This window comes from Pieris brassicae, chromosome 1, assembly GCF_905147105.1.
Source record: "Pieris brassicae chromosome 1, ilPieBrab1.1, whole genome shotgun sequence".
Classification (NCBI taxonomy): Eukaryota; Metazoa; Arthropoda; class Insecta; order Lepidoptera; family Pieridae; genus Pieris; species Pieris brassicae.
The window spans coordinates 18,664,664-18,677,160 of record NC_059665.1 but is presented as its reverse complement, the minus strand read 5'-3'; the positions used below and the strand labels follow the sequence as shown (position 1 = coordinate 18,677,160).

At 34.2% G+C, this 12,497-nt stretch overlaps 2 protein-coding genes across 2 annotated transcripts; one reads left to right on the top strand and one right to left on the bottom strand.

Moving 5' to 3' along the window:
- Nucleotides 1-1,335: 1,335 nt before the first annotated feature.
- LOC123706622 lies at nt 1,336-6,451 on the top strand. The gene is made up of 15 exons (XM_045655890.1): nt 1,336-1,599; nt 1,660-1,767; nt 2,261-2,391; nt 2,681-2,945; nt 3,734-3,763; nt 4,268-4,339; nt 4,406-4,429; nt 4,497-4,532; nt 4,866-4,925; nt 4,997-5,035; nt 5,122-5,160; nt 5,655-5,852; nt 6,094-6,150; nt 6,226-6,332; nt 6,407-6,451. Exons 1-14 carry the CDS (start codon nt 1,492-1,494, stop codon nt 6,277-6,279), a joined length of 1,221 nt encoding a protein of 406 aa, XP_045511846.1. The 5' UTR covers nt 1,336-1,491; the 3' UTR covers nt 6,280-6,332; nt 6,407-6,451.
- A 1,349-nt stretch (nt 6,452-7,800) lies between these two features.
- LOC123711215 lies at nt 7,801-12,200 on the bottom strand. The gene is made up of 6 exons (XM_045663701.1): nt 11,966-12,200; nt 11,410-11,589; nt 10,955-11,086; nt 8,850-9,032; nt 8,294-8,436; nt 7,801-8,102 (listed from the first exon to the last, which is right to left on the bottom strand). The coding sequence occupies exons 1-6, from the start codon at nt 12,134-12,136 to the stop codon at nt 7,832-7,834; spliced, it is 1,080 nt and encodes a 359-aa protein (XP_045519657.1). The 5' UTR covers nt 12,137-12,200; the 3' UTR covers nt 7,801-7,831.
- Nucleotides 12,201-12,497: the final 297 nt, after the last annotated feature.

Genomic DNA, 12,497 nt, shown 5'->3' with positions numbered 1-12,497 from the left:
TCGTCAAAGAATAGAGCAGCGACCACAGATTACACTTGCCCATCCACAGTCACCTAGTTTACCAGACTAATGACGTTTTAAAATTGCAATCAATTTTTTTTGGTTTCGTTATGAAAAGTCGTAAGTAAACTGAGGCTGCGTGATTACTAGGTAAATTAACTAGATATAACAAAAACTACGAGGGCTGGACACGAGAAGCAGCGAGCGTGTTAATCGGTTTGAAAAATCAGTTTTTTTTGTCATTCCTTTGTTGTATTACGTTTTTATCCGATGAGATGTCATTCACACCGTCGGAGCCGGTCATTGAATATAATTGAAAACTTATATTTCGGATTATAACAATTTATTATATCAAAGCGTAAATTAATGGCTGAAAATCGAGTTCTCCTTGATTTTTTTTCAATAATAATATTAGTAAATCTTTCAAAATGTTAAAATAAATCTTGTCAGCCACAGTCTCCAGACAGCTACAGCTTTACTAGTACTTTGCCTTTAATTATTTGTTGTTGGAATGGATCGCTTGTTAGTGATATGTCCACCCTGTACCTTTGTAATTATTTATAAAATGTTAAATAATTAATAAAAGCATTCAATACGTGAAGTTACCATTTTATATAGGTTAAAGATTTTTTTTAGACTTCTAACATTTAGTACTCGCGTGATCTTATACAATATTATAGATCAAATAATTTATTGTCTGGTTTGATTGCGAGGAAGTTGCAAAAATCTGGTTAGCGCTACGCCTAATTTCTTGAGTTTTCGTATTATTTACATTTTTTGAATAGAACAGGGGGCAAACGGGCAGGGGGCTCATCTGATGTTAAGTGATACCGCTGCCCATGGAGACGCTCAATGCCAGAGGGCTCGCGAGTGCGTTGCCGGCCTTTTAATTATATTTATATTTCCTATTTCTTACATATCTTATAAGTGTTTGATTCTCCTCGTTTTACTATATGTGGAATGAAATAAAAATTAACATTCATTTTAGCAGACCTTTAAAAACTCAAATAAAGCAGGAAACGAACAAATTCCCAAGCCACAAAATCACAGCATGACGGTGACTGACAGCGTTTCCTAATCAGATAATTACGTACATTCATAGAATTCATTTTGATATTGATATACCCTCTAATGGGGCCGTAATTTAATAAATTTACTACTTGTCACCTTTATTGTCAAATAATAATTAATTAATAAAGGACCAAAGCAAATAAAGGACCTTCTTTAAATAGTCAAGCTTACATCCGCATAACGGTATACAAAAAGGATTTTTAAATATAAAAACAACCTTCATCAATATACATAAAAAGTAATTGAATGACGTTCGTTCGAACCGACTGTCTTTTTGATTGAAGTTATTCAAGCATGGCGTAGCGAAAATTATAACTATTCCAATTATGGCCGCGAAATTCTTAGTAGATAATTCATGTTCCGTGTAAAGTAAAAATAACGGCACAACAATATTCCGACTCGAGGTTTTATCAAAGCAAAATGAACCTGAGAAATAGCGTTTCGGACCATGTCTTCTTCTCTTATGTATGCCTGGTCGATGAAGTGAAACCAATAAACAATGAACTTGCCTATGAATCCGATATCGAAGTAAGTAACGGAGCTTGAGATATTTATTAATTTTATTTTCCGTTAATAATCTTTTTTTAGCTGGATAATGACCGGCCTATTCAAGTGGAGAGATCGAAGGCACTACATGAACTCGTAGAAGCTAAAAAGCAACTTCAGACAACAGACCTTGAAGAAATGCAGAATGGCGTAAGTCGAACGTTGTCTACCTTTGATTATAATAAATATTTAGTTAGGGTCAAATTCAAATTGCCTCTGGTAGAAGCATGGCATTATGTTCCACCAACCTGAAAGGAGGAACCACTCTAATACTGGCTGGCCCGAAGTTCTATACATCCAGAGAGGCCGGAATAACTTCGTAAGCGCGTTTCAGGGTTCGTGATAACAGTGATTTGTAAGCGCAGGGCTCACTACTAAATGATAGGTCATGTCGACACATTTACACACAAATTTGGTTTTAGATTTTTTGCAAATACTACTGTTAAGACATCTTGACTATGCCACCTGGCCCTATACGGGGCAGAGTTATAAAGCCTGTTAGATGATAGTGTCAGAATTTTGATACCTTTTAAGGTTCTCTGGAAAATACCGCCCCCTTTTTTGTTTAGTTATTATATGTGGACTGAATTATCATTTATTATACAACGAAGTGTTAAATAATTATATATAATAAATTCTATAGAACATTGCAAATACAAGCAACCTTGAGTCACTACAAGAGGAATCACTGGAGGATAGTAGAAATTGTGCCAATATTTTGAAACTAACCAGAATGACATGGCTTTCTGGTCAAGAAGGCTCTCCGGAGTCCAGGTTGGTGCATTCATTGTATAATTTTGAATAATGTTCATACGTTTGACGACATTATGTCGTTACAGAAACATAAATGCACTGACAGGCGCCAAAGTGCGAGATAGAAAACAGAACGGTAAGCAGATTCAATTAGAGTTATTAATGAAATGGTGATTTTAAAAATATTATTGATTGCCTTCCGTGCCTTCCAATACATAAAAATATTAGTTTAGAACTTCCGGGGCGATAGCAATACTTCACACATAAGTAAGAACATCTTCTACCATCGCCAAAATGGTAAATTTTTCAGCTCCCCGTCGATAACACCCAGTGCCTCCTCCGCCTCAACCTGCAGCCGAGAATCTGAAGAAGGAATTGATACCCGCGTCAGTTTCGGCGATAAATGCTTATCAACAATACTACGCTTGGACCGGGAACACAATATGTTTGGCCTCTCTAACATAGCCATAATTGGAACGAAAACATCGCGACGGAGTCGCAAAGATGAGAAACCTGCTTTTCCTCAGACTGCTATCGTACAAGTCTGTTGTAGTAGAGGCTGTTGCAGACATAAGGTAATTTTGATTTTGTACTGTTTGTCGTTGAGAACTGAGGTTCTACTTTTTAGAGACGAGACGTTTCGCGATTTGCTCTACTTCTACTACTACTAGAATATGCCACGAGCCGTCCATATTTTTCAATTCTAACAAATAGGCAAGTTTATCTTACTAGACAACCAGCATAGGTATTGGTTTCTTTTGGGGAGCACGATTTTGTGGGGAGTTATAGGTACCTTAAGGTAAAGGTAAGGTTCATAGAGGTCGAGATCTACTAGGGCATAGTTTCTAATACATTTTTAATTGAAATAGTTACAAAATAGTTTTTATATGTGGATAATTCGGTCATAAAACGTCGCTAAAAATATCTCGCTAAGGGAATTATTATTATTTTTATTTAAAACTAAAGATGAACATGACTCGACAACATTACCCGTAAACCCATGCTTTAATCATGAAAGAAAAACAGCATTAATTGCACTTGCTCTTTTAGTTACACTATTAATAATAATAATAATAATTTATTGCAAGAATATGGTACAAAAATTATTAAGGTGGTACAATAGTAAGTTCGCATATTCTGCCACATGCGCAAATTTGTCTTTCTGTGAAGTTATACATTTTAAATTATTAGTCATATGAATTGGTCAATTCTTATGTTATTTGTATCGTACATACTCTCGACTCTTTGAATATTTTTTTTACGCTTTGATGTTAAGAGACTAGAGACTATATAAAAATACTGTTTTTATTTTTTATCTGCACAAGCATATTTAATTAAACATAACGAATACACTTTGTTCCAGAGCAACACAGATCTACCAGCATCTCTTAAGGTATAGTAGCATGAGGTAGGTAGAAACTTAATAGATAAAAAAGCTAGCTTCCTCATCTTTCGGATTTGACGCAAGTGTTTATTGTTGTTTTGACACTAACTCCAAGACCCGCAGCAAGCTCAGCCGTGGATTGAGCTGGGTCCGCTTCAACTACCTCCTTTAATTCGTCGTTGTCGACAATGGTAATCGGTCATCCTATAACTCAAAATTTACAAATTTGAAACAATTGAACCATTAATGGACCCTGTTGCACTACACACGTCGTTAACATTTCGTGTTGTTTGAGCAGCGGTTTTTCCACGTAGGAGTTCATATTCGAAAAATATACGAAATTACAGATTATCCATGGCGCTACAAAACTATTTAACTATGTAAACAAATGACTGAATTTGAAATTGAATTAACACGGCTTTTCAATAAAATTTATTTAAAATTCAAAATCTCCTAGTTTTAGAATCTCCAATTACATAGATATAAAAACCTATTATATTTAATTATGTTCAGTGCGGCGGATGTAATGGATGCTGTCCAGACCCATCATGTCCAATTTGTATCACATCCTGCGGAACGCCCTGTGTAAGTTAACATTTTATTATGCTTATTAATCAGAAATAAAAAATTATAATATATTTATATTTGCAGGTTGAACCACCTTGCCCGTCACTGGTAAGTAAACATTTGTCTTGAAATCAAGTTAAAATTGAATAAAAACGGATAATGTTTTTGTTTCTAGTGTTCGACGTGTCCAAAAGGAAAGTGCAGTTGCAAGGTTCGAAATTACGAATTTTAGATACAGGCCAAATTTTATTCAGGCCAAAAATAAAGAACTTCATTTCCAAAAAAAACATCAATACTAACCTTTTACCAAGTACATATTTAAACACATTATTATTTGAGGCTTATTAAAGCTGTCAGTTCTGCGCAATGACATTTATGGAATAGACCCCTTTGCTGTGGCTATAAAACATACAAACTACTTATTTGAGATTATAGGCTGAAGCAAGGCTCTTCATCTGAGTTGTAGTCTCTGTATACCTAAAATTAAAATGTTTACAATTCTTTTTAAATAACCGTAACTCAATACTTAAATGTTGGATTTTAGGCCGCACCATGTTCACCATCTAAATGCATGTTGGATTGTTCAAATTGTTTCGGGATGACGGTAATATATATTTTTATGAACATATTATGTAATTTATACTATGAAGTAATTAAAATGTAACCTTCTTCTAGATTCAAGTGAAGAGAAGACCAAAGTACGATCCCGCCCCGGTACGTTATGACAGCCTACTTGCCTATACTGTATATATTTTGTCCGTACCTACTTCAACAATGGTCAATAAATGTTTTGGTTTCAGATTGAATTGACACCACGATCAAGCTGTATTCTCAAAAAGGTTCACTTGACTTATATATATTTTATTTATTTCCATTACGTAGAAAAACATCTCTATATACGTTTTGCTACGTTCAGCAAAGATGAGAATGAAAACCATGAAGAAAAACACTTTTTGAACGGGTGCTGGTCACCGTGACCACGCAGGCTGAAAAGCACGCGAAACGTCGAAAAAAAATATAAATAATTTTAAGTTTTTAATAATAATACATAGCTTCAATCCGTTCAAAAAGTGTTTTTCTTAATGTGTAAAAGCTATGTTGGCAAAAGACAATACTATGAAAACCATGGAAGAAACGACCGCGCGTTCTCTTTGTTTGTTCTGTGATTAGTCAACAACCCGGATTCGTCCTTCGTCTGTGGTTTACCTCGGCCTCCAAATGAGTACTTTTCAATGCGATTAATGTATAACATATATAATAATTCCGCCATCCAGCAGTTATATATGTTATATAAATGAAAAATATTTTTTTAAATTGTAAAATATTTTTTCAGCCCATGGCCGCTCGATCATGTCACCATTTGCCCCACTGCGTACCACCCTCTTCCTGTTTTCCCTATTTAATGCCCTGCTACTGGCCTGCTAGAGCTGGAGCTCCATGCAACGACCCTGCACGATGCTTCCATACCCCACCCTGTAGACCGCCCAGGAAGAGACAAGCTCCGAAGGCACCCGAAGAAGTTTGCTCTAAGGTTTGATAAGACACACTTATAAAGAAAATGTTCTTGAAATTAAATCCATTGCTGTACTAAATTAAAAGGTAATTATTTTTTTACACGTCAACCAATGCTTGCTGTTAGCGAGGCGAAAATTTCCAATAAGTAATTATTTATGACTTACGTAGATAAGATGAAAATTTACTTTGAACAGTGCGTATAATCTGCTCCAATTTTGTCTAAAATACTTCCATGACATCTTTAACTTATCTTTCAGATTGCAAAATGCACTGATAACGAGAACAAAAAATGTGAAAACATGACTTGTCCTGGGGTAATGTATACTTTCTTATTATATATTAATAAGTGTAAATCACTTGTCAATCGTCTAACTAATCGTTTTTTTTAGAATATTCCCATTTTTAAAAAAGCTATTGAGAGCAGATTTGGAAGCGAAAAGTAAACATGGTCAAACCACACTGTATTAGCAACAATTCAGCTTGCACCTGTGTAAATGTAAGTACTATATAATACATATATATTTCCACTACTAGTATATATACATTCAATACATAATATATTTTATATAGAAGGATCCATCCGAAAATACTCAAGAAAGCACCACTAAGAAAAAGGTAATGTCATAAACTTAATAATATGATTATCTACTAATACTTATAAAGATAAAACTGAAATTTCAGAAAAAAACAAAAATTATATGCGAATGCTATTCGCCTGGTTGCAAGCATTGCTTTGTTAGAAAACCTAAGGTATTTATTGCGTATTTTGAAAAATCTATCCTATCTATAAGCTTATAGCCAACCTATTACTTCAATAGCGATATTAAATATTGAGAATTCGTTATTACAAGATTAGAAATATGGTTATTCATATTATTGGACCGTTATTAATAAGGTCTTTGCTTGTTTTTGTTACGGAGCTCTTTTATTTATATAATAGGGCGAACGAGCCTGCGGGACGCCCAAAAAGGACAGTCATCGCAGCCCATAGACACCCTCTTTTAGGTTGCCTGTAAGAGATCACTTATAAGAAGTGGCCGTCGTTGCACTCAGCTTTTAAGTTTGTTGTTCTAGTATTCAAAGAATCGCGAATTTTGACAAGAGTCCGAGCTGATTTAACAAATTTTGTCATTTTTTTTATTACAGCCTTCGAAAAGTACTCAGTCAATAGAAGAGCCATGTGCGTAGTATTCCTGACAGTCGATTTAGAAATAGGGTTGATTAAAAGGATAGTCAGGTGAACATAAGACATCAAACAGACGATATACTAGGTACGATAAGCGTACAGCAGTGTGACACATGATTATTTAACATAGAAATATTTCTGGGATTAGTTAAGGTTAGCGAAGCACGTTGCTTATTCAATGAGTTCGATTTATTTGTTAGTAGGTAAAGAAAGCTCAGCCTTGACAAACTATCTATAAATTAACATGAGTGAAAGAAAAACTTTTGTCTATGTTGATTTAAGTTTAACAAACAAGGTAAAGTTATTGTTTAAAACTTACGTTATCCTTTTCAGATGATGCCGCTAAAGTGATTCATATAAATAAACGTTTAACTTAAACTATTTGTTTTATTTTAATTAGCTATCGCGATAGCAACCTCGAATAGGCTGGTAGTTTCTGAATACTTTTCTTTCCGTAAAGGTATCGGTTTATATTCCATAAATGTTGTCAAGTTTCAACAATATGGCATCAATAGAGTCAATCGAATTTTGGCGTAATCAAGAAAGAGTTCATCGCCCCTTTCGACTATTATCAGGAACCTTTGGTGTAGATTATATTTTCTTAATTGCAAAGAACTCGTGTCTATAATTTTTTTCTCCATGAACGGAGGTACAATACTTTAGTTAGACATACCGCGGTCTTATAAGCCTGTCTTAAATTCCTACTCTATTTTTATATTATAATTTGACTTAAAATCTTCTATTCCTTTTCTCGGTCGTGGTAAATATATTCAACACATAAGCTTTATTTTATTTATAATACGTAAAAATCAAGGTTCAAAATCTCTTGAAACGATAAATCTCTTGGCGCACGGCTTGTGTGGTTTCAGAGGGTGTTTTAGTTGGTCCACTACTGTATATGGTGGGGTGCCTTGTGCTATGTGACAATAATCACTGCAGTACATAAAGGGGGGCAGGTTGGTCTGGTATGGGTTAGGGGGGAAGGGTGCCAGGTCAAAGGACTCTCCGTGCCCCCATGACGCGAGGGACGATATTGCAAATGGAACTTTGAATTTCTTCTTTGTTTCTGATTCAAATACTCTAAAAAAATAATATATTAGTACGGAATAAATAAATAATGTAAGTTAATATTGAAGTAGTATTAGTAAGAACAATTAGTAAAATTCTGAAGAATGCATTTTTTAAGTATACAAGTCATCTACGGTGCGTATACTTCTATAAAATTGGTTAAGGGATTGAGAAGATTTATTTGTAGCATTTGATACACTCACCCTTTAATATTGTTGACGGGATTATGACATGAGGCCACTTCCTTGGCCTCTTTTTTCACGTGTATCCTATCATACACGTTTCTATGCACTTTAGCAGTCAACGGCATCCATATTTCTTTGTGCCGGGGACCGAAACCTCTCACCTGTATACAACTATATAAGCTATTCACCAGATTAAACACGAAACTTTTGAGAATTAGAGATTTCGATCAGAAACGTATATTAATTATGTATACAAAATTAACGTTTACAGTGATTAGCAAACGAAATTATATAGTCTAAGGTGTATTTTTTCATAGAAATTATTATTATGGGTTCCTTACAGTGATTGAATGAAATTTTATACTAAAATTGGTTTTCAACTGTCATACAGCGCCATCTAACCCTAGACTTAGTAATCTTGTTTAACCGTGATCGGAGTTCACAGTATTTCGCATAGGTATCGCTGTACTTTTTTTAATTTTATTGCTTTTTTACACTCTTTGTTTCAAAAATATAATTTCTAGTAAGAAAGACATAATCGAGGGATAATCCTCGAACCTCGTTTTAAACTCACTTTAGGCACATTGAATTCTGAGTAGAAAGTTATCTGATCCTTAGCTCCGATACCGTACTGGTCTTCCACTGAAAAAGGCTTATGGTAGGCTCGGTATGTAGACACATAGGGATCCAATAGCCTCCGAAATCCACCCGCACTTTCTGGTATCACTGGTGCCTCGTTTCTACCTGCAGCTACAACCTGGAATTATTTTTTATTTTTATAATTAATAGAAACATTTAACATAAGCTCGAACGGTGAAGGAAAACATCGTGAGCCGAAACCGGCTTGCCTTAGACCTAAAAAGTAACCGGCGTGCGTCAGGCACAGACGGCTGATCACCTACTTGCCTTTTCGATTAAAAAATGATCATGAAACGGATACAGAAATCTGAGGCCCAGAACTAAAAAAGGTTGTAGCGCCATTGATTTTTTTTAATTAATAAAAATGCAAGATATTTAAAATGTAATTATGTTAAAACGTAATTTGTTTTAATTTATTCAACTACTATTTTGTCTAATTCCCAGGCATTGTTTAAGCAGTTATTTGAAATATTAATTATTATTTGCTGTTTCAAATGTAAAATTTCAGTTTCCTTCAGTTTATTTTTTTTAAATATATTTTGTCTATAAACGTACTTACTTGTTTTCTGTTACATAAATATTGTTAATCTATGTAATCTGTTTTGGCTTTCTGTATTGACTAAGGGATTTGTTCTATAATGTGTATATTTGCTGTAAGATCACTAGTAATTAAATAAATAAATTATCAGCACTTAATTATTTAAGGCGGTATGTATCTTCTTTGAGCGAAGGCGAAAATGTACTGCAAAAGTTAAATTATATTGAAAGTCTCATAATAACTAATGCATCAAAATCAGTTTGACAGTCCAAGAAACCAAAATACGTAGTTTCTATTTTAAAAAATGTGAAAATAAAAGAAATCCATGCAAAAGTTGGGCTGAAACCTAGTGGACTGAAAACAAAGCGCTAGTTTTACAATGGTTTGTGGCGCCTGCTTAAATTTATGATTATTGCTACAATTTCTAAATTTCCAATGTAATTGTATAGTATATAAATAAAGCATCAGATGCCAAAGATGACCTGTTAATTTTTTGAAGTGTCACTTCCACCACATTCACAGAACAGTTTTTTTTTAAACTTGGCGTATACAACTTAGGCTGTCCATAGATGATAGACACCTGACATTGGTTGCTTTTTACCGACTTCAAATGAAGACGGAAATTAACACTTAAAAATAGAGAAATAATTTTGGAATATTTTCTACTCCAATCGTCTAATCCGCGTAATGAATGCTTACAATTAAACCTACCAGGCGCAATATCAAATCTTCAAAATGGTTTCCATTAAGACTGTTAATAATATATTTTTATGACAATCATTTTTTTTAAATAATATATATGAAAATATAATGTAACTTTCGTTCTCTATGATTAAATAAAGATGAAGAGACTTACGCGATGTTTTTACTCTACCCTCCGAACAGTGAAAAATCACCCTTAACCTCAGTAAATTTTATGCTCAAGAATTCTACTCTCATAAGGCTTACAACTAACTTACAAACTAAATCTACTTGTAAGAACTCAATAATTATAAACAGTAATCTAAAAACCTTATAGTCCGACATCGTGCTTTCAAATTTCGAATATGCGGCAGTTAATTTTTTTTTCCATGTGTGTAATTGACATTTTTACAAACCGCGAACAAACATAGCCAAGAAATCGGTATTTATTAGAAAATAAACGTGTGTGAGACGCCGAAAACTAAGGCGTTGACTCCGTTGAATACTAATTGGTCAATAAGCATAACTCATGAATACTTGTAGACTCGATGCCACGAATGACAGTCAATCGCAACATCTCAACGTGCTCTTGAAATTGTGATTCCTCTAGATTATTTATTATTATTGTTATTCTTTGCCAGACCCTTAGCCAAGAGAGGTCCATACTGCAGAACACTAAGTGATGGAAATAACTCATACTAAGTCTACAATAACAAAGCAAATGCCCATTGGTAATTATTATTTTATGAAAATGGAATCAAGCCACTTTAAGCTTGATTATTATTTAATATAAAGTTGTTATTTTATAAGATGAGCCTTACATCAAATATGTACTCTGGATCCGGCGCCTTGACTGTCAGTTCAGGTGGAGCGGTTGGTGTGGAAGTAAGGCCACGGAAGTTGTCCTTCATCTCCGATATCATAATTGGTTGGATAATACTCTTGGCTTGTAGCTAGAGAGACGCGAGAGTTATATCACAAATCAATGTAATTCCTACTTCATACTTGTACTAATATCACCGATAAAATGCCGACTGACCTGAGGTCTTCGATTCGATACAATAAATGCTTTCTTATGTAATATGAAATAATGAAGCCTCATTCATTATTAAAATTGATTAGTGTACAGACTAACGAAAAATAAATTCTATGATCAGAGCAGGAGTCCCTTAACGTTAGAATCAGAATCCAATACGTTCCTTATGGAACTATGAATTGCACTACTCGTTCTTAGTAACTTACTCACAATACTATAGCGAACGAATAATAATATTACCCGTTTGTCAACTCCAGTCATGAAAATGACCCTTCGACAATTGATGGCGCAGTCGGACCGCTCCATTGCTTTATTTGGGTTCGGCTTCACGCAGTATTCTCCTGTTGTCGTTCTATAAGACTCCTTTTCCACGACCATATCACGTCCCGTCACGCGCTCGGGGAGAGGATCGTCTATTTTCTACAAAGTTTACGATTAGAAAGAAACAAAAAAGAAAAATCTTTTTATCTTATTTATTTTATAAGCCATACATCGAAAGATTAAGTCGGCTTTCGGAGCAACAGAATCTGTGTTTTTTTAACAATATAACAAAAGCAAAGAAGATTTTATAATATAGAAAATTGTACAATAAAATAAATAAAAGGCTTGATTGTACAATAAAATACGGATGCATACAAATTTTCGTTCACACACCGTAAATGGCATAAATCAATTGTAGAAATTAATTTAAAGAAAAATATGTTTCTTAAAAAACAGAGAAAACGGCATGAACATGACTATTGGCTATAACATACCTGCAAATTCTAATCTAATTTAATTAGTAAAAGGTACTAACACAGTCCAAGCTATGCGGTATGGGCGGTATATGCCGGTGGGCGATACTTGCTGATGACCGCGTTTCATTATTCGATAACCGCAATGGAATGTTATACTGCACGTTGCCCCAAGTATTAACATTTTGTAATAGTAATTCGTTTAACTGCAACGGTTTACGAGGATGTGCCATTATTAAATTTAAATTATAAAAATCTTTAACAAACCGTACAATCCGTAAAAAACATTTAATTAGACAAGAATTGTTGACATTTGACAAAAATAAATTCACTTTAAAACAGATAGAGCACTGTTGTTTTTATTATCTGCATTTAGTTTTTAAATAGAATAAGTTTACTTCTGAATGTTTCTACATTAAGATAAATCTCATTGTTTGGATAAGGAAACAGTAGCGCCTCATAACACGTTTATTGTTCCGGAAACGCAAGTTGCCGTATCAGGAAGAAGTATGAAGTTGAAAAACGTCTTATATACTTCATTGTAAGGCCAGTTCCCTTTAAACCTTACTACCTCATAAATATTTAAGAAATATG

Excerpts from the sequence above, each read along its gene's own strand:
- LOC123711215 (XM_045663701.1), bottom strand. The coding sequence starts at position 12,136 with ATGGCACATCCTCGTAAACCGTTGCAGTTAAACGAATTACTATTACAA. Across the intron at positions 11,590-11,965 it reads TACCGCATAGCTTGGACTGT|AAAATAGACGATCCTCTCCC; the intron begins GTTAGTACCTTT and ends TAAACTTTGTAG. Across the intron at positions 9,033-10,954 it reads ATCCAGAGTACATATTTGAT|GTTGTAGCTGCAGGTAGAAA; the intron begins GTAAGGCTCATC and ends AAATAATTCCAG.
- LOC123706622 (XM_045655890.1), top strand. The coding sequence starts at position 1,492 with ATGAACCTGAGAAATAGCGTTTCGGACCATGTCTTCTTCTCTTATGTA. Across the intron at positions 4,926-4,996 it reads CAAATTGTTTCGGGATGACG|ATTCAAGTGAAGAGAAGACC; the intron begins GTAATATATATT and ends ACCTTCTTCTAG. Across the intron at positions 5,853-6,093 it reads CCGAAGAAGTTTGCTCTAAG|ATTGCAAAATGCACTGATAA; the intron begins GTTTGATAAGAC and ends CTTATCTTTCAG.